This window comes from Cottoperca gobio, chromosome 8 (assembly GCF_900634415.1).
Source record: "Cottoperca gobio chromosome 8, fCotGob3.1, whole genome shotgun sequence".
Classification (NCBI taxonomy): domain Eukaryota; kingdom Metazoa; phylum Chordata; class Actinopteri; order Perciformes; family Bovichtidae; genus Cottoperca; species Cottoperca gobio.
Window position 1 is genome coordinate 7703966 of NC_041362.1, and position 19892 is coordinate 7723857.

General features: G+C 40.9%; 5 protein-coding genes across 7 annotated transcripts; 1 reads left to right on the forward strand and 4 right to left on the reverse strand.

The window, feature by feature from the left end:
• Positions 1-1347: 1347 nt before the first annotated feature.
• Positions 1348-2294, reverse strand: cldnk (claudin k). The gene has a single exon (XM_029438446.1). The coding sequence runs from the start codon at positions 2266-2268 to the stop codon at positions 1621-1623; it is 648 nt and encodes a 215-aa protein (XP_029294306.1). The 5' UTR covers positions 2269-2294; the 3' UTR covers positions 1348-1620.
• Positions 2295-3890: 1596 nt separating this feature from the next.
• btr02 (bloodthirsty-related gene family, member 2) lies at positions 3891-6938 on the reverse strand. The gene is given in 7 exon segments (XM_029438450.1): positions 3891-4719; positions 5211-5237; positions 5334-5481; positions 5565-5582; positions 5584-5814; positions 5906-5983; positions 6669-6938. Coding segments are annotated over 7 exon segments (1317 nt in total). The 3' UTR covers positions 3891-4174.
• Positions 6939-8379: 1441 nt separating this feature from the next.
• LOC115012825 (GTPase IMAP family member 4) lies at positions 8380-10463 on the reverse strand. Its single transcript, XM_029438643.1, has 2 exons — positions 10381-10463; positions 8380-9692 (listed from the first exon to the last, which is right to left on the reverse strand). Exons 1-2 carry the CDS (start codon positions 10397-10399, stop codon positions 8665-8667), a joined length of 1047 nt encoding a protein of 348 aa, XP_029294503.1. The 5' UTR covers positions 10400-10463; the 3' UTR covers positions 8380-8664.
• A 1502-nt stretch (positions 10464-11965) lies between these two features.
• Positions 11966-15754, forward strand: rsad1 (radical S-adenosyl methionine domain containing 1). Of its 3 annotated transcripts, XM_029438639.1 has the most exons (10): positions 11966-12097; positions 12179-12402; positions 12577-12710; positions 12797-13001; positions 13555-13920; positions 14330-14393; positions 14463-14610; positions 14842-14896; positions 15018-15121; positions 15414-15552. In XM_029438639.1, the coding sequence occupies exons 2-10, from the start codon at positions 12253-12255 to the stop codon at positions 15550-15552; spliced, it is 1365 nt and encodes a 454-aa protein (XP_029294499.1). In that variant the 5' UTR covers positions 11966-12097; positions 12179-12252. The 3 variants fall into 3 exon arrangements, with proteins under 3 accessions (XP_029294499.1, XP_029294501.1, XP_029294500.1); XM_029438641.1 differs by having other exon boundaries at positions 12036-12402; positions 14499-14610; positions 15414-15754; XM_029438640.1 differs by lacking the exon at positions 11966-12097 and having other exon boundaries at positions 12253-12402; positions 15414-15754.
• Positions 15755-17623: 1869 nt separating this feature from the next.
• Positions 17624-18996, reverse strand: rasd2a (RASD family member 2a). Its single transcript, XM_029437964.1, is given in 3 exon segments — positions 17624-18300; positions 18464-18620; positions 18622-18996. Coding segments are annotated over 3 exon segments (1047 nt in total). The 3' UTR covers positions 17624-17785.
• Between the last annotated feature and the right edge of the window lie 896 nt (positions 18997-19892).

Here is a 19892-nt window from a genome sequence, read left to right on the forward strand (position 1 = left end):
GTTTGGTGAATATGCTTATTGTTACAATTTATCTGTTAGTTCAATTCCATTACAAACCTTTTTTCATTTCAACTCTGTATCCATTTCTCTGACAGTGCCTCTTGATAAAAGGTCTAAATTCAGACTTATATAGAAAATAGATCTTAGGTGAGCTGGCAGCAGAGTGGTGATGTTGAAGTGTCTTGAACAAGTCATTGTTGACATCATCCTGTGTTTGTACCAAACCTTTATAGCTATTTTGACATACTGCACTGATTATTTACAATGTAAATAGTGCACTTGTCTCACTACGCTTTCCCTGTTACTATTGTACAGTAAGATAGCACAGTCTGGCTTACTGTATTCACAGCATTACACTTCCAACATTGGTACAGGCCTACTTAGGTCATGTATGAGTCACTACCTGGCACTTGGTACACTGGTGCCCATTGTTATCGTGGTGCTGTAATGTTCTATAAAGTGGCATTGTGCTGCTCTGTCCTCTGCTGTTACGTGCAGACAGAAAAAACATTTGACTAGATAGAAAGCAAATGCCAGGGTATATTTGATATGCTTTTAATGTAGTTTAAGACAATGTAGCTTGAAAATTCAGCACCTCATACCAGAGTGTACAGTAACCAAACTCCAAAGCTCTCTAATGGTTTTAAATCATTAATCCTACATTGTTTTTGAAACTCTCTGTGGATGATCATTTACTATTATTATTTTAAAGTCAAGAAGCACAGAATCTGAGGGATCTGAACAATGTCTCATGAATAAAGATGATGATTTTTCCACTGTGGCTTGTAACATCCCACATTACAAGCACACACAGATTTACTGACAGATAGGCTAACGCATGTGTTACAAACTTGCATATTTTGTGTAGATCAGTATTTTAACTAATATCATATCTTTTTGAATATTCAAGATTTTAGTTGACCTTCTTGTGTTTTGTGATTCTGACAGTGTAGGAGGTGCTTTAAGATCACTTGTGCTAAGAGAGCCTGTTTTGCTGTTCTTGCTGTTAATAGAAGGAATACTAATGGAAAGGGAAGATAATGTGTTTTTCTTTGTCCCTGGTACAGGGTAGCCGAGTCAGGGAACAGGAGATGGAAGATAGGAGATGGAGGACCACACACACACACACACACACACACACACACACACTTTTCAACAATATGGCACCACAAGCAAATGTACACTCATCCCCATTGTTCTATTGTTCTTCTCCACTCAGCAGAACCACTCGTAGTGTTTACACAAAGGAGCAAAACAAAGATCTTCTTCTTAAACTACTATATCCTACTACTTCTCTCACACAGTAAGATTTTATATATCATACAAATGTGAACACACACCATTTCCCTCATGGGAAGATTTGGAAGACCAAAAACGTTTATTGTATTTTTACACTGACAGACAAAGAACAAGGTTATTGAAGGATATCAGGTATGAAATAATAAAATGAGTTCAGTTTTCCCTAATCAGCCTCCTGTGGCTTTTCAGAGAAAAAAGCTAACTGGAATAACATTAAATATAAAATAATTACAATGAGCAAAATCAAAAGGAAAAGAATCAGGTTTGTCATCATTTGGGGTGTATTTGTGGGACTTGAAGGCATTCAGACATTTCAGAAACTTAAACATAACCTTTGACTTGTGAGGCAGGTGCCCTGCGTGGACTACTTTCTCCACTGCTGAAGGTGGGAGAGCCTGGGAGGCCAGGGGGACTTGACCCAGTATAGAGCAGAGATCCCCCAATGAGGAGCAAGCCTGATGCCCCCCAGCCGATGTAAAGGGCAGGGCCAAGCTCACGCTTGTGTGGGGCCGCCACATGTGGATCATAGAAATCCCTGATGATGGAGTGCGCAGTCCAGCAGACGGGCACAAGGTAGAGGAAGCCTGCGATGGCAAAAAGGGCGCCAGAGATGCGAGCAATACGGGCCTTGGCGCTGTTTACGCCGATGCACTTAGTGCACTTGACTCCGAGGACCCCCAGAGAAAGAGCCAGGCCACAGATCAGGATGGAGAACACGGTTAGGCCTCGGGCAGCCTGCATGTCACTGGGTAGAGCCAGCAAGCTGTCATACACCTTACACTGGAACTGACCTGTGCTCTGCACAATGCAATTCATCCAAAGGCCTTCCCAAATGATCTGAGCCGTCACTATGTTGTTACCGATGAAGGCAGTGACCCGCCACAGGGGCATGAGACACACTATCAGCCCACCTACCCACCCAAGAAGGGACATGACTAGGCCCAGCAACTGCATGCCCGTGGTTGCCATGGTGTAAGGTGTTGTTTGAATCAGATGGATTTGTCTTTGTTTTATTTCAGTCTCTGTTGGTTGCAGAGGAACCACTTATATAGTCCCACAAAGAAATGTGACGGTCTACAGTACTGGGAATACGTGTGCTCCACTGCGGGATCCTCAGTCTTCAGGTGATGGAGTTCAGCTCGGGTCAGACAGGACAGGTATCCTGACATTCAGGAAATGACAAAACAAAAAGTAGCACCAATTTAAATCATTTTATTTATTCATCATGCAAATAGTGCTACAAAACTCACAGATTCAAAAATAAGACTTACTACTTACAACAACAAACATTGCATTAGTAAAGTATGAATAGACTAATAGAGCATATATTTATCATAAATATTTAGATGCTGCAAGGCCCATGTTTAGTGGATTCCAGGGAGAACCACAGAGAATAGCATTCTTTGACACAGCTGTGGGTGTCGAGCTACGCCTTGCCTGGTGAGTGGATTATCTCAGAAAAACATGAGGAGATTCTGAACACAAGCATCTTTCATGAAGGCTTGTAGAGTGGGCCAGGAGAACCTATGTCATCTATTTATCACAGCACTCAGTAGCCACATTTTACCAATTTGATGAATCAAACCCTCTCAGCTCAATCAATCCAGGGGTTGTTTCGTGACTAATGATGGATGGAAAAAAGGGCAAACGGGTGAGCTTTACCAATTGGACCCTTTAAGATAAATGTGTAACCAATAGATCTGAATCTGATGGGATTTTTTTTATTAGATTTGAATGAAATGACAAAGTCAGTTTTGTAAGTGGGCTGATGACAATGGATCATATGAATCCACAAAACCAGAATAATCATTTTGTCTGGCTGACATTCTCCCACCGTTACAAAATATTGTGCACACATTTATAAAGTCCCCTGAATGCTTCACTTTAAGAATATGAGCCTTATCTTTGGTACAACTAATGGCTCGTCCTATTAGGATGCTTTTCAGGAAAGTATCGCAATGATGCAAGATGGATCTATACACTTGCCAACGACACCGAGACAACTTAAATACAAATTGTGATACAGCTAAACATATAATAGAATAATAACCGAGAACCACTTCACACAGTTTTTCAGTTTAACATTTTTGGAAATGTCAAGAATGCATCACTAGAGAATATAATAAAGGATATTTACCTCAAATGAAGTATATTGGACTCTTACTTCTCCCCTTGGTCCACAGGTTAGTGTTGCTGGTCCTTTCTTTGCGTAGATCAGTTGGGATGCCTGGAGTTGTGAATGACGGCCCTGAGATATACAGTTCAGTCCACAGGAGGAGAGCAGGGGAGGCTCTATCTCAGAGGTCAGATGAACTGAAGAGGGTCGATCAGCTTCGACACCCAGGACTGGATTGGAGATGGGGCTGCCCTCCGAGATGCCAGCGCAAGTCTGTGTGGCAGTGGGCAGAAGCATGCGCTTGTGTGCACGACAGTGTCAGTGTGTGAATGAGTGAATGTGTTTGAGTGTGTCTCCCAGTGCCTGGTGTGCGAGGACAATGCCCTGCTGTTTGGCTGTGCCCTCCCTTCCCTGCTCCTCGTCAACCTCTGTCCTAACCCTGCAGCCCCTCACGTCCATCCAACTCTGCAACCCTTTTTCTCCTCTTTTTTCAACTTTGACTCACTTGTTCATTTATGAGAGTCGTCTCTTTTCTTCCACCCTCCTCTTTCCTTTTCAATCTGTTTATGGGTTTCATTGAAGTTTTCAAGTGTAGAGAGTCAGTCCTTATGCAACCTCTTGTGGTTCATTGTTCATATGGATTATGTAATTAAATAAATATATTTGACACACTAGATTGATAACTGAAAAGATAATTACAAGCACAATAACTGTATTTATATTAGAGATCTATAAATAGTCAAGTAAAAAGTATGATGTTTAGATGTTGCAGAAACTAGAAGAGATGATTAGGGGAGCAACGTTTTTGCCGCCATGCAAGCGACCAGGACTGAAGAATGGATAAAGCCTGTCAGTAAATGTATCTGTGAAGGTGTAAACGTGGACTCCAGCTTCTGCGCAGTAGAAGGACACACGGCCTTCTCCGTAGTCCAGAAACACGCCCACCTTCCTGGGTCTCTGCTCTACAGCCAACAGCGTGACAGGAGAAGTGTTGGCTATGAACTGGCCTCCAGCCTTCAGGCTTAAAGTCCAGAAGCCATTTGCAGGGCAGACGGTGAACTTGCCCTTCCTGTTTATGGACTGTCTGACAACACCCAGATTCCACTCGATCTTCTCCCCAACCTCCACCTCCCAGTAGAATTTCCCACCGCTGAAGATCTCTTTGGCCAGCACGTTCGCCACACGATCGAACCGTTTGGGGTTATCTGGTACCTCGCGAAGCTTGTCTGTGTGTCTCACCTGTTTTCTGTCATCTGAGACAAAGAGGAAGGGGTGGGCTGTTTTAGCGCTCAGATTGACATCAACTAAGAAAAAGGGAGGAGCATAGGTCAAGAATGGGCCAAACAGCATGGACATCTTTAGCACTACAGGGTTAAATCCACCCGTTTTGAATGATATCAACGCATTGAATGGCCGTTATCAGTTGCTATCGCTACCATTATAATGCTTCAGATGGAGCAAACTGCACCTAATCGCACTTTACAAAAGTGAAACTTAATGGTCGGAGTTTCAAACAAGTGCTTTACATTGTGATCATCGTGTCATATTGTATTCGTATCAGTGATCAACCATGGGAATAGATGATAACGCTGTTCTGAACCTACTAGTAGGTGTAGCAGGACCCTTCTAACCCTTATTTATGAGGCTGATAACGACTGATAACATCCATCAAATGGGTTGATAATATACAAAGTGGGTGGTTAAATCATCTAAAAATCAATATTTTTATCGACCTCCCCCTCTTATAATTTGTGTACAATCACTTATATTTGTTTCTGTGTAGATGATGCTTTACCTGCGTATTTCTCTATTCTCTTAAGTTCTGTGAAGGAAGAGCCATACAAGAAAGAAACGTCATTGAATTTATTGTAGAATGCTCATTTAATTTAATACACAAGGTAAAAGTTGCACAACTTACCAGATTTGGAAAGCCTGTTGACTTCGACCTTTATCTTTTCCATTATGTCTGCCAGTGCTCGTCTGGTGACCCCAACACAAGGGTCAGTTTCTATGTTGACTTTGGCCCAGACCTTCATCTCAGAGGGGCACATCATGGAAACAAAGTTCTGCATGACACAAACAAAGTTTTAACGGATGGTATACAGTCACCATTATCATTATATTACCTGTAAAATGGAAAGGTGCTTACCACGGTAACTTCCTTCGATGTCGTCACCTTGATCACTGTTTGCAGGAACCTGGGGATCAGGTTCAGTGGTCTCTTTCCTCAAGACCTGGATTTCCTGTTCAATCGCTTTCACAAATGTTTCTACTTTCTTCTCCTCCTCCCTCTGTCTCCCCTCGATTGCGTCAACGACTGCTTTGTGATTCTTCTCCATAGCATGTACGAGGACAGAGAAGACCTTCTGGCTCTCTCGCACCTCTCTGAGGTAGGAGTTCTGATTGGACATCATCATGCATCATTATTCAACTACAGTATATACATTTAAACATACTTTACTTGAATGATTTAGTAAGTTTTCAACGTACCTTTTGGAGCTCGAGAGAATATTTCAACCTTTCTATCTTTTGCAGCCTTTCCTGAATCATTTGCTCAACATTTATAACCTGTATAAATCAAATCAAATGTTATTTATATAGCCCAATATCACAAAGGACAAATTAAGGGGCTTTAATATCTATACAGCATATGACACCCTCTGTCCCATAGACCCTTGCAGCGGCTAAGGAAAAACAGTGACATACAAGTATCAAGCATACACAAATATATTATATTTATTGAAGGAATACTTCACCCCCAAAATGACCATTTTACATCTTCTTCAACGGTGAACGAAGAATCCAATAAATACAACTTCTCAACTTGTATGCTCAGTACTTACCAAACACATGAATGTTTGCTGAAACCTTACTATTTAAAACACTTCCGCATTAACAGTACTTGCACAGATGCACAAGCATAACAGTGTTCATGCAGAAATGTTTTAAATAAGTAAGATTTTAGCCTGTGTTTGGGAAGTACGCCTGGTCAAACAAGACTTGGATTGTGAGAATGTTTTGATCTAGTTTGTTGTTGTTATACAGGGGCCCCATTTACTTCAATTCTTCAAGACTTTTCTCCGTTCTTTGATTCTTTGTTCAACGTAGAGGAATGCGAGAAAAACAAAGCTTTCCTCAAGAGTTCAAGGCAACACGGGGTGAGTAATTGATATACAAATGGTCATTCCGGGGCTGAAGTATCCCTTTAATTATCAGATCATTTATGATTGAATAATAAAACACAATAAAGTACCAATTCCTCATCAGGTGGTTTCTGTGGCCGAGTCTTCCTGTAGTTTTCTGAGACTTCTGCCAGAATGCGGTTGACACTGAGGTCAGGCTTGTCAGTAAACAGCCTCTTACAGTGGGGGCAGTATTTGGACTGGTGTCGTGTCCAGTAGTGGCAGAGACAGGACAAGCAGAAGCTGTGTCCACATGGTATGGTCACTGGGCTGGTGAATATGTCTCTACACAGAGAGCACAAGAAGTGTTTCTCGGGGAGGAGGCTAATTGTAGAGGCCATCCCCTAAAAATGGCAATCACGTGACAATGTCAAGAAAGTACGAGGAAAATGTTATTTTTTTATATTTCTTTTTTTACCTCTAGTGGATAAGCTTGCACTTGAAGGGATGTTGTGTGTACAGAAAGAAACAATAAATTGAAGGCGTCTTTGTACTAATGAACGTCTAAAGTAGATCGTAAATATATAAATAGCATTTTATTGTTTTATCGCTTCAACTACTTTATACACAGTAAGGTAGACAACTATGTTTCACAAAGCCAAAAAGGTTAATCTTTTACAATATATTGTGTTTTATAAGCTTGTCACATGTTTTCTTTAACGTAAAATCTTATTTTGTAAAGTGAGTAAATCTGTCATATACAGTAAATGTTGTGGAGTAGAAATGTTTCCCTCCCTGTCGTGAAGTAGAAAGAAAAAAAAAGTACAAGAACATCAAGTACAGTACTTGATATATGCACCAAACATCAAATAGTACTCGGCAATGACTGCCTAAAAAAGGAACATTTAGACTGAAATGTATTAATGACAAACATATTGTCAGTTTAGCTATGCAAGGACGTCATGTTCTTGAGAAAACGGCACTCCTGTCATATTATGCAACCATACACAGGATATGCGTTTTCTTTTTTTAATCTACTGAAGTAACACTTATTCACTGGCAAAAGCTCCCCACAGTGAAGCCTAGCCTTTTGCTTATTTTCCACCAGTGTCTTCTTATTGTCATTGTCACAGATGTTAAAAGAAGTTAAAAATGATGTCTTCGTGATCGAGTACCCATATACTTACAGAGAGCGGAAGCAGTTAAAATATGTGATGTGAAGTATGTGGCCAAACAAGTAGCAACTAAACTGTTTGTTACGTCACCTAGGGAACTACAATACAACTCAACACAAAGCAGCGCTTACTGAAATGTTAAGTCCTGACTACATTACACTGTAACATTCATGTAGGAAACACTCTCAGAAACATATTTGTGAATGATTTTAAGGCCTGAATTCATTGTGAGAAAAGTAAGTAGCTTTTCCAAAAGTAAAACAGAAACTAAGGTAAAAACATTTAGTGAGCAGAGCGGTCTTACCTCTCCAGGTTGATCTTGTCCAGATAACTCTGCGCTCAGTCCGCACTGCTTCTATTCACAGTTTCAGGTAAAGACTGCAAATCATTTACACCCAACAGGTGCGCTAAGGTATGTGCGTGTGTGTGTGTGTGTGTGTGTTGTCTAGGAAAGAGGCAGTGCTTACGACAATGGCACTCTCAGTTGAAACTCCACCCTGAATGTTATCTGAGCTACTCTTCAACTAACCTCCAGCAAGACACCACCCTAACCCTAACCCAGGAAATGTTAGAGGTTAAATAAAAATGTTATGCGCTGTCACAAATCACAATTATTCAAATCCTTTCATTCAAAATACAAATGTACAGTTTAAATCAGCCTGTTAGATTTATTGTTTGTGAGCATTATTTATCCCCTTCAGCTACATATAGAACAAGTCATGTTGTACTAAGCTAAGTTGTAGCTGGTTTGGTGTTAAGTCCGACTGAAAGCTACATACGCAACAGTTAGATAATAAACAGTTAGATACAAGATATTTTTCTTTACACTTTGTTCCTGAAAACAGGTCATAATAAGTCGATACCACTCCAACAGTGGTGGAAAAAGTATTCAGATCCTTTCCTTAAGTATAAATACTAATACCACCCTATGAAAATACTCCTACATTGCACGCTAAGATGGACGCGTATTTGCAAAGAAGCGATTGATGAAGATTGAGTTAAAGTTGAGTCTTGCGGGAGGAGCCACTCTGTCCTCCATATGCTCTACAGCCACCTGGGCTGTTCCTCCTGCCGACCCGCCTACTGCACCACCTATGATCCCATAAAGAACCATCCCTCCTGGCCCCTCTATGGACCCAAACAGTGCACCCACGACAGCTCCCACAACCAAACCCGTCCCCAGTCCTCTTGCTAGGGAGGTTCTGAGCCATCCATTGTCCATCTCTGCCATGGCTCTGATCTCTGCGCCAACATTTGCGGTGTAGGCATCCTTCTGGTGATACAGCTCCTCTGCTATGTATTGCTTCTCCATCTCAGTCCACGCCTTCTCTATCTCTCCTTCCCTCTGCTTCCTGAGCCTCTTTTCCTCCTTCTTCACAGAGTCATCTGCCTTCTGGAAAGTCCTGCTGGAGAAGCAGACCGCTCCCAAGGAGGCCACCATCCTCTCTATCTTCTGAAGCAGTTCTCTGTCCGGGCTGCGATCCCCCCAGTTCTTGCTGAAAAGGTGAAAGCGTCCACCATAGTGCTCGAGCAGTTCTCTGAGGAGCCAGTCAGTCTTATGCACTCTGTCTTCCAGGGCAGCTACCTCCAGGTTTCCTCCATAGGCCAGGAGGACCATGCAGTGCCTCAGACAGTGTCTTCCATAGTGCTCCATCATCAGTTTGGGGGTTCTCATTTCATTCTGGGAGATTTTCTCAATGTCAAAGGTGACAAGAAAGGCATGGGGACCAGGAGTACATAAGCACTTAGACTTTCTCAGCTCCATCGCCCTCTTGACTTGAGATATATCCTTGTCATAGATGTTTGGTGCATTGATCACGGACACTCGTCTACCAGCCAACTCTCCAGTATTCTTCCTGCTGTCAGAAAGGCAGGTGATATCCTTAGAAAACACCTCCCTCCCAAGTATGTGATTTGTCAGTAGGAACTGCGAAGGTCCACAGCTACTGACCACCATAAGCCTTAATTCTGTAGGTGATCCTGTGAAAAAGTTCAGTTGAAGTTAAGAAAGAAGTAACACCACATAAATGAAAAAAGCAACATGCACACATTGTTATTGTACTATGTATTGTATTATGTTTTTACATTGTTTAACTTTTAAGTAAATCAAATGCATATGTAATAGGTTGTACAAGAGGCTGACATAATAATGTAAACAATTCAAGAAAAGTGAATAATTAATTTAATAATTCATATTATACTTCACATCATTTCTAACAATGCCATGTTATTATGAAAAAAGATAATTTGCTCATTTAGTTTTCTTTACAGCCATAGCAGCTCTGCGAGGCTGTGCTTTGAGCCGAATGCTAACGTTAACATGCTCACAATAAAAACAATTAAAATGCTGATGTTAAGCAGGTATAATGCTTGCCATGTTCACCCTCTTAGTTTAGCATGCTAACCTTTGCTAAGGAGCACATAACACAAAGTACAGCTGAGGCCGACGGCAATGTCATTAGTAAGTTTTGCAAGTATTTGATCACAAGCCCAAAACAAACAGACACTGCCATGCTGCTAAAACCAATGCTAGACCTCTTTTAGCAAACACATGCTGATCAATGGCATGCAAGCTGATATGACCCCACCTTATTGGCTTATTAGCTTGAGTTAAAGTAAAACAGATATATTTGTTTACCCCCTGTTTATATTAAGTCAGTGAGCTTACCTTTCTTCCTCTTATCCATTATGCAGATGTACAGCACAGATTCACTTCAAAGTTGTCCAGCTTCTCACTGGACTGAAGTAATCACCAAAACTGTGGCATGTATACAATGAAAACAAATCCCCCTCGCTCTATTTCTCTCACTCTCTCTCTCTCGCTCTCGCTCTCCCTCTCCCTCTCTATTAGGTAATTGGTACCAGATATAATATTAAGTGGAAAATGTCCCCAGGGTTAGAAGCTGGCAGTGACCAAATACACATTTATTGAAATGCTTAGATTAACTACTTAATAAATTAGGCCTACTGTGTTATGTATTTCTGTTTTATGCTGTTTTACACTGTATGTATTTTACACTATACTACTTTTGTACTTTAGTAAAACTGTGAAGGGTGAAGAGGATAGGGAGGATTTATACATTCTCTTTTTGGTCAATGTGGTGGCCCATTTCTTTATTTATATATATAGCCGTACGTCATATAAGTGATTTACATAACCATCATCATCACAACAAACTGTCGAGTGTTAATCAGTGCTTATCAGAGAGATAATTATTTGAAGATGACAAGCACTGACTGGAGAATTGTTTGTCTACTAGCAGAGCTGAGTTGGCTCGTATCTCACAATGCTGTGAGATATAATTATCTGTAACCTTGATTAGTAAATAATTTTATAAACACTCAAACAGTGATGTGATTTTAAAGGTGACCCTACAAGCTTATCTCACTGTCATCCCACCAGACAGTGTATTTTTCCTGGTATCAGAGAAATCAATAGCTCATTAAATTAGTTTGATCCTGTGTTGGTTGAGCACAAATGTATATTCTAAATATAGACTGTGTTGTCACTGTGCAAACAAATAACTGTGTTTACAAAAACCTGCAGACCAGTCTTATGCAAAAAGGCCAACATGATCAGAAACATTCAGATGTTAAGCTCTGTGGTCATGGATGTTGTGGTATAAGATACACTTTAGGTTTTAGATCATTATCTATAAGACCTTATTTTATTCCTCAGTCTCCATACATCTGTTATAATAGGTTGTCTAGCTTGAATGATCGAGCACCTGGACATACTGTACACTGTTACTTGTTCAATAAGAGAAAAAGCCACCAACATCTCTTTAACAAAACAATATTTCTTGAAATATTTAAAAGCACATTTTGGAGAATATTTGAATACGTTTTGCACGCTCAGGGATGCCTAAATGCACTGCTTACTAATTGCATTCAAATAGTACTAGTACACATTAACCTGAAATGTTGTGGATAAGAAGTATTGGAACCAGAACATGTGAAAAACATGAAAATTAAGAGTTTATATACACTGCAACAAAAATAAAATGTTGTTTTATAAATTCTAAATTGTTCATATAGATTAGTATACCTCTATTTACTGCTATGTATTAAGCAGTAAATAGAGGTATTTGAAATTTGATAGAAATAGGACCAACACTACAGAAAGGGGTCACTTTACTTAAGCTCAATGCTCACTGCTTAAACTTGTGCACAATTATGTGACTCTGCAGTTGAAATCATACACCAGTGCAGTAAACTGCCCATAGTAACAGTTCTCTTTTGTTAACGGGTCACGCTCACGCCAGTACAAAACAGTAAAACAGCGCCTTTGTGTGGTCAAGCTTTGTAACACACAAAGAGGAAATCGCATGTATGTGTTTCCGGTTTGAAGCGACGTCACTCATGAGCTACCAGGAAGAAAATATGTAAACATTACGCTACTTTGTAGTAACTTCGGCAACATTGTTGTCATGCAAACTTTGATACGTGTTGTATCTTTATGACAGATTGTAGCAGGTCTACGGGGGCATGTGGTCATTTGAAGGACAACCGGTCAGACAGATAGACAAACAGTGTCAGAATGATCGGACACACGCTGCACGCGGGGAGACGTGCCCTCTATCCCGGTCTGCGATACTTCTCTGAGACTCCCTGCGGAGAAATAATTGAGGATGTACTTGAACGGACAGACTATCCACGTGTCACAAAGCAGGCGTCTCTCTACGTGCACGTAAGCTGGCTTTGGTTTAACTGATGAAATATTTCTATGCAGAGAAATATGCATACCTATGCACTGCACTTTTTTTTTTTATCAGTAAAAAAGAAAAATGCAAATACTATTTCATGTCTAGAAAGTTTGCCCAAATTATGCCAACAATCACCTTCTACATTTCTTCTTCCACAGTGGCCTTACTGTCTCAGGAGGTGTTCCTACTGCAACTTTAACAAGTACATACCCAAAGACAACAATGACCACGTGATGACTGAATGCCTTCAAAGGGAGACGGAGACGTTGCTGCAGCTCAGTCAGGTATCTTGGTATGGTGATTTGTTAGATTTCTTACGTGAAATCCGCTTTCAACACATGCCTTCACCCACCTTTTGATTGGTATTCCTCCCTGCAGCATCACCTCAGTGTTTTTTGGTGGTGGGACTCCAAGCCTGGCTCACCCCTCAACTATTGCTGCAGTACTCGAAACTGTTTCCAGGCGGGCGTATCTATCAGATAAGGCTGAGGTCACGCTCGAGGTCAACCCTACTCCTGCGGGAAAGACTAAATTAGAGGACTTTTGCCGTGCAGGGGTGAACCGTTTCTCCATCGGGGTCCAGGTAAATCATTTATAGAAGACTGATTACATGATTTCCGACTATGAAATGTATATTTGCACAGCAACTTTGAAAACGATTTTATTTTATTTGTTTTTATAATTTAATCTCAGTTAAATTCGTTTTCAAAGTTTCAAGTTTTTATTTATTTAGTTTGTTTTTATTAGGGTCAGCTATAATATCTCAGAAGTATGTAGCTACATATACATAAAACAATACATGGTTAGAGAACTTTTTACAAATGGCCATAATGTTTAATGTTCAGTCTTTGTGCTACTTTATTATCCAATGTGAAGCAAGTCAGTTACATCTCTGTGGTTCAATGTCACGAGAGTTGACAAAAAGTCTGCTTTTTCCGGTGATTATATAATAGCTGAAGAAAACAACTGAATATTAATTTTAATAAATTAGAATTTTATTTGTATTAGGTTTTTAATCATATATTTTCAGTTTAGTTTTAGTATGTATTTAGTTACAGTTTACTAACAATATTTTCTACTGCTTATTTGTTTACTGTAATAACCCTGTTGCACATATACCATTTTCAATCCTTTAGTCTCTGAAGGATGAGGATTTAAAAATCCTGGGAAGAGACCACAGCCCTCATCAGGCTTTGCAAACTGTCGATGAGGCCAGGAGGCTGTGCCCCGGGAGGGTGTCGGTGGATGTCATGTTCGGACGGCCCAATCAGAGCGTTGAATCTTGGGAGAACGAGTTGTCTGAGCTGTTGACTGTGTGCGATGACCACGTGTCTCTGTACCAGCTGACATTGGAGCGAGGTACGCAGCTGTTCAAACAGGTGCGAGGAGGAGAAGTGACCATGCCCGCTGAAGATGTGACCGCAGAGATGTACCAGTGTGCCAGGAGGACTCTTCAGCAGCATGGCTTTCTGCAGTACGAGGTGTCTAACTTTGCAAGACAAGTGAGTCATCGGCAGAAAGACAGCTCACTTATTGTCCTCTCTATGTGGTTGCACATGATGCCATGATCCTGATGCCTGAGCATGAATAAACATTTAGTTAAAAAAAAAAAAACACAGTAAGAAAGATAGAAAACATAATAAAAGAAAGATATTCTTTTATCTTGTCAGTCAAAGATTATGAGTTTTGGGAAGATGTTTTATAGACATTATAAACGGTGTTCTTCAGATTGTAGGGCGAGAGTTAAAAGGGACATTGCTTCAAAAGCAAAAGGTTATAGTTTTGAGAGATACTCCTGACTATTACACAGATTTCTGTTTTGTTTCTTGTTGAAATGTCTCAACCAACACTCCATCAACAAGGCAGATGTCTGTTCTGTTTCGTGATGACTCTTTGCTTTGTGTTACGTAGAACGCAGTGAGTCATCACAATAGGAGCTACTGGAAGGGAGGACAGTACATCGGTGTCGGCCCAGGTGAGATATTATCTAGCTTGATGAATAATATTATACTTGTGGAAAAGTTAACATTTTTGTCTGTGGCAGGAGCTCACGGACGGTTTGTTCCTCTGGGGGAGGGAGGTGTCCTCCGCGAGGCCCGGACGCAGACCCTGGAGCCCGACGTCTGGATCCGTGAAGTCCAGCAGAGGGGACATGCGACACGGAGGCGGATTCAACTCAGCCATCTCGAACTGTGAGCTGTTGCACGTATGAGTGTATTTGGTTCGTACACGAGGAGTCAGCTGCCGTGTCCATGTGAAATGTAACAATCCACAGTGTTGGAGGTCACTGTACATGCATTTGCTCTTTCAGACATTCTGTCCTTGTGAAATCCTACGATCAGAACATTTACTCACGCCGTCCTGTTCCCTGTCATCATCAAAGTCACTGTGATGATCTGCTCTGAAAGATGTTTCTTTGGCAGATTGGAGGAGGTGTTGGTGATGGGAATGAGAATGACCCAGGGCATTAATCCCAAGGTGAACCTTTTTATACACACTTGAATAATGAGTTTCTGTGGAATCTTCTTTGTCAGCAAAGGTGATGCTCAGCACGCCTTAAGAAATGTGATAATAATGATAATTTTCTGTTATTTAACAGCACTGGGAGTCGTTTAGCCCTCACCTGGGCCTCCATGAAGTTTTTGGTACATCCAGTGACGTCCAAGAGTTGATACGGAGTGGACAACTCATTCTTGATGACAGGTGACTTATGTAATGTGACTTGAAATCAAAGTTTTACATTTCCCCCTAGTGAGAAAGAGATTACCCACTTGTGTAGGGCTCCGATAATCCTTATCATTATCGATTAATCTGCCGCTTATTTTCTCGCTTTAATATAGAAAAGCATCACATTTCAGAAGATGAAACCAGGGAACGTTTGGCATTTTTGCTTTAAAAATGACAATTACTTGATTTATCATATAATAGTTGCAGGTCTGCACTTGTGTCTGAATCTCTTAATCTATTTGTTTTCGTCTTCTTTCCTTATCATTAGAGGTTTACGCTGCTCCTGGGATGGACTGGCCTTACTGGACAGCATGCTGCCAGCTCTACTGGTGGAGCTGCAAAGACAAATGAGTCAGAGGGACGACCGTGCAGACGGACGAACAAAGAGGAGCTCCGACCCACAATGACAGTAATGTTAACGTAGCAGATGACTTCAGAGAAAGTTTGTTTGTGGATTAGACTAAAAGGACAGATATTTATAGGCCGGATCTCACTTATTTAATGTTTTGCCATTTTTCACATTGTATTAATTGAGTGTGTTACTGCAAGAATCTTTTCTTTGCCCCTGTTTAGAGAGAAATAAAGCAGGCCCCACAGGCTTTTATATTACATTGACTCTGTATCATACTGCAAGAACTGTCTTCACTCTGGTTTATATGAGACTCAGAACATTCGATGTTAATATATTTTGAAAAGCCTCAAGGATCTATCATGCAGTTACTGCTTGTGCTGACATTTAATAAGTCATTTGACTTTCATCTAGATGTGATTAATACTCCTAGAAGACAGGAAAATGTGTGTTCTTCCTTAAATAGACTCCAACTCTCTTTTGGATCATGAATGTTTTAATTCATCCTTGGATGGTAAATTGGAGGAGAAGCATTGTTAGTGATTTGTTTTACCGGTCTGTAATTTAATTATTATTTCCTTGGAATTAGAGACAAGGTTGTGTTGCATTTAAAAGCAGATCTTTCAAAAGAAATTCCTGTGGAAATCTACCGCTGCTTAGTTCAACAAACTAAAGTAAAATAACAAGAAATATAGTCTCAGAACTTTGTAATTTGGCACTGAGTGTAGGGAAAGAGAGGGATTTATAGACATAGACATTTTTTAAAGAAATGATGGAGCATAAAATCATCCAATTCTTCTCCTTGATTGTCAATAAGTGTCAGTTTAATGTGGATTCATGGAGTGTTAACTGCTTTTATATGAAATGATGATTCACTGATCATTTTAAACTCGCTCCACAAATAAAAATGATATGTACTGCAGGAGAGTTAAGTGATGAACTGTTGGCATGTATTCCCTCTCACTTTCTAGTAAGAACTATTGCTTTTGCAGTGCTGTTACAGCCAGAGAGATTCATACACGCATATGGACTTCCTGGGGGAGTAATCATCATGTTTTAGATGACAGTAAAATGACTTACTGAGAGATTTTTCAGCACAAGCAATAATGATAGCACCTGGGAGCTTTAAAATATATATATATATATACTTCTAATGTTCTGAATACACAGTGTTCTCCTTCAAAATATGTGCTCGCACAGCACCTGGCATGAGGCTGTTTTGAGCAGTACTTGCATAGGATCCCTGTTGTTTTCTGCAGTGATCACGACGCTCTCAGGTTTAAAGACAAGAGAAGAGGCTCACTCTCAGCTCTATGATTCATGAAGCCTGATGAGTCCTCTGCAGCCACTCTGCTAGCTTCAGCAACTGAAGCTCTATAAAGATGTTTTAAAAAATCCTGGGAAAATCACTATCAGGGTTTAAATTATTTATTTCGCTTTAAGAACACAAATGCAATCATTTGCATCATTACATCTGGTATGTTAGGGGGAAGGTTCAGAAAGGGAACACAGTGAAGGACACGTTGTACCTTGCCAGACTTTACAGTGCTGAACCAAGGACAGTCCACACAATAGTTTATTCCAAGAAGCCTGATGAGTGGGTTGGATATGTCAGAAAGAAAAGGCTGAGTGTTTTAAAATTGAATTTCTACTCCTGGTAGAGCATAGTTTGATGTGGGTTCTCTCCATGGTGCTGATTTCATAGTGTCCAATATGTCGCCCTCTCTCTTTACACCCCCCCCCCCCCCCCCACCCACCCTCTTCAATACACGATGCTTTAACTCTTTAGTTCCTTTGACACACCACGATGAGTGTTGAGGCGATTAGTGCTGATTATTAGCATGCGTTGTAACACCTCGGTCCTTGATGCCTTTCACAGCGTTGTGGGAGGATTTACAACGTGAGTAATCACTTGTGTCTGAAAATGAATATAATATATGACCATATAATGTCAGTGTGAGTGTGAGTCATTTCCTCACACCAATGAGGTCCCTCCCATGCACTCATGGTCATCTTTTGCATCATCAATTGAAGTGTTTTCTGACGTCCATGAACGCAATCGTAACTGTATCTCATTAATAAACTGCATGTCTGAAATAAAGTGAATGATAGAACAGAAGCACTTATGACAATTAGAAATACATATTTTATTATCATACGATAATATAAATACAATTACATATACAAAAGATGAATGCACTGGTCCAGCCAGGTGCTCGGAGTATAACTCCTTACATAATATGACATTGTAGCATACTACTACAATTGGTTTTATCAAGAAGGCTCACAATTCATTGAATCTGACACCTCTCGGGTTTGTTGTGTTTGGTGCTTGATCTCAGCACCAGCCGCAGGTCGCTGGTGAAGCTCGGGCGGCGCGCCAGAGGGTCCACTGCGGCACATGGAGCACCGAGTCCCCGGCTCCCTCTCCTGCCTCGCTGGCCTATGCACATCGACTGGTAGGTAAGGATCGGTACGATCTGATGCTGTGACGGACTCGTCTCGTCAGGCAGTCCGCCTATAGTGGCAAGGGCTCTGAACGCACCTTCCATCCCGGTACCGTCTTTAGCAGAGGTTTCGAAGAATGCGACATCCTCACCGATGCTTTCTGTGACGTCGGACCGATTGACGGCTCGCTGAGTCTCCAAGTCCGCTTTATTCCCGCATATCACGATTGGCGGTAGTCTCGCGAGATGTTTTAATTTCAGTAACTTTGCCTTCGCATCTTTGATCTCGTTGAGCAGCTCACAGACTTTATTGAAGGACTCTCTGTCGTCCAAACTGAACACAAGCAGGAATGTGTCACCTGGAGAGAAGGAGAGCATCACATTAATTACATATTGAGGATATTACGACATTTATATAAATTATATTAGTGAAACACCACCGAATATATAGTTTCTCTATTGTAAAATGTGTTTTCTTATGCATTCTTAAAACAACTGCAATGATTCTATCAAAGGGCTCACCTGTCAGTATGGATAACCTCCGTTTTGCAGGGAAGTCCCTCTCACTGGCAGCGTCCAGAAGATCGACCTGGTATGCCTCTCCTCCTATGTGGAACAGTTTTCTGTGGAAGTCCTCGGTTGTGGGTTCGTAGTGCTCTTCAAATTCTTTACCCAAGAACCTGCTGGAGGATGTTAGTTTTACCTACTTTGGGTGCGCCAAGCACAACTATTCTGTGACAGTTCCTGGGCTTGGTCAGACCCAGCTCCAGCAGATCCACGGACCTTTTTGGTAGTCGATCTCTTGAAACCTGCCGGTTGCCGGAACTGGATCTACTTTCAACCACTCTTTTATCTTGTTGTCTCAAGTGCCCTTTAACCGTTTTGATGATGCCCATGCCTGTCTTGGTTATGTTTGAGACTTTGGGGTTCGTGGGTACTGGGGTAAGGGCTGTGCTCTGAAGAACTGGGTGCGTAATGCCTGATTGGTGATGCCCGGTGAGAGAGTTGAACAATTCGAGGATGCCATCAACGGGGAGGTACATCGTTGCGTTCATCTCCGTGTTCTTTCCGATCACCGACAGGCTATCAAAATCTCACCGACCCAAGTTGCTTCCCCATGTGTGTGGAGAAACAGAGCCGAGAGGCGCCTCTTATATACACCCACAACAAGCGCAGTGTCTGCGTCATACTCTCACACTCCTTCACATAGAAGCCCCTCAACCAAAAATAGATCATAAGATCTTAATTTTAAACGATTGTAGAAGAATGTAGCTCTAGATTGGTCTGGAAATATAGAACAAATGTGATTATTTGTGTCCAGACTAAAATGATCCAAATCAGACTTGAATTATGCTTTCGAACATTTTAACCCCTTGTAGTATTCTGATCCATTTAAATCTAATGAATGTCTAACGTGTCACGTTCAGGTGTTCTCATTATGGATAAATGAATGAAAGTACTTATGTGTCCATCAGTTCATTCATTTGTGATCATGTCCAGATAACTGCCCAATCCCCTGTTATCATGGACGTTGGAGGTTTTAGCACTAATTCATTGTGTTCATCCTCTTCTTTTACAAAGCTGTCATTGTAACAAGTATTTAAAATGTTTTTCAGTTTTACTGTGACCTGCTTCTTTTATGTATTTTTACTACGTTCATATAACCATTACACAGTGTTGTCCTAACAGAAGCCACTTGAAAAAACATGCCTGCGCAGCCGGACTAGATACGTCTGGAAATATCGAGAGGGGAGTTTTGCAAATGTGTTAATTTGTGTCAAAGACGAGGCTATATTTAGTATGAGAAGGAAACATGCCACAATATTTGTTCTGAAGTCTAAAGTCTTGAAATCTGGAACGGACATGGTCTACTTTGGGCAAGTAGACTATCAAACAGTAACCTGTATATGGGAAAAACAGTAGTCCCAATAAAACTCAACATATCAGTTAA

Coding starts and splice junctions, on each gene's coding strand:
- cldnk (XM_029438446.1), bottom strand. CDS start 2,268: ATGGCAACCACGGGCATGCAGTTGCTGGGCCTAGTCATGTCCCTTCTT.
- rsad1 (XM_029438639.1), top strand. CDS start 12,253: ATGATCGGACACACGCTGCACGCGGGGAGACGTGCCCTCTATCCCGGT. Junction 14,394..14,462: donor GTACATCGGTGTCGGCCCAG/GTGAGATATTAT, acceptor TGTCTGTGGCAG/GAGCTCACGGACGGTTTGTT. Junction 15,122..15,413: donor CAACTCATTCTTGATGACAG/GTGACTTATGTA, acceptor CCTTATCATTAG/AGGTTTACGCTGCTCCTGGG.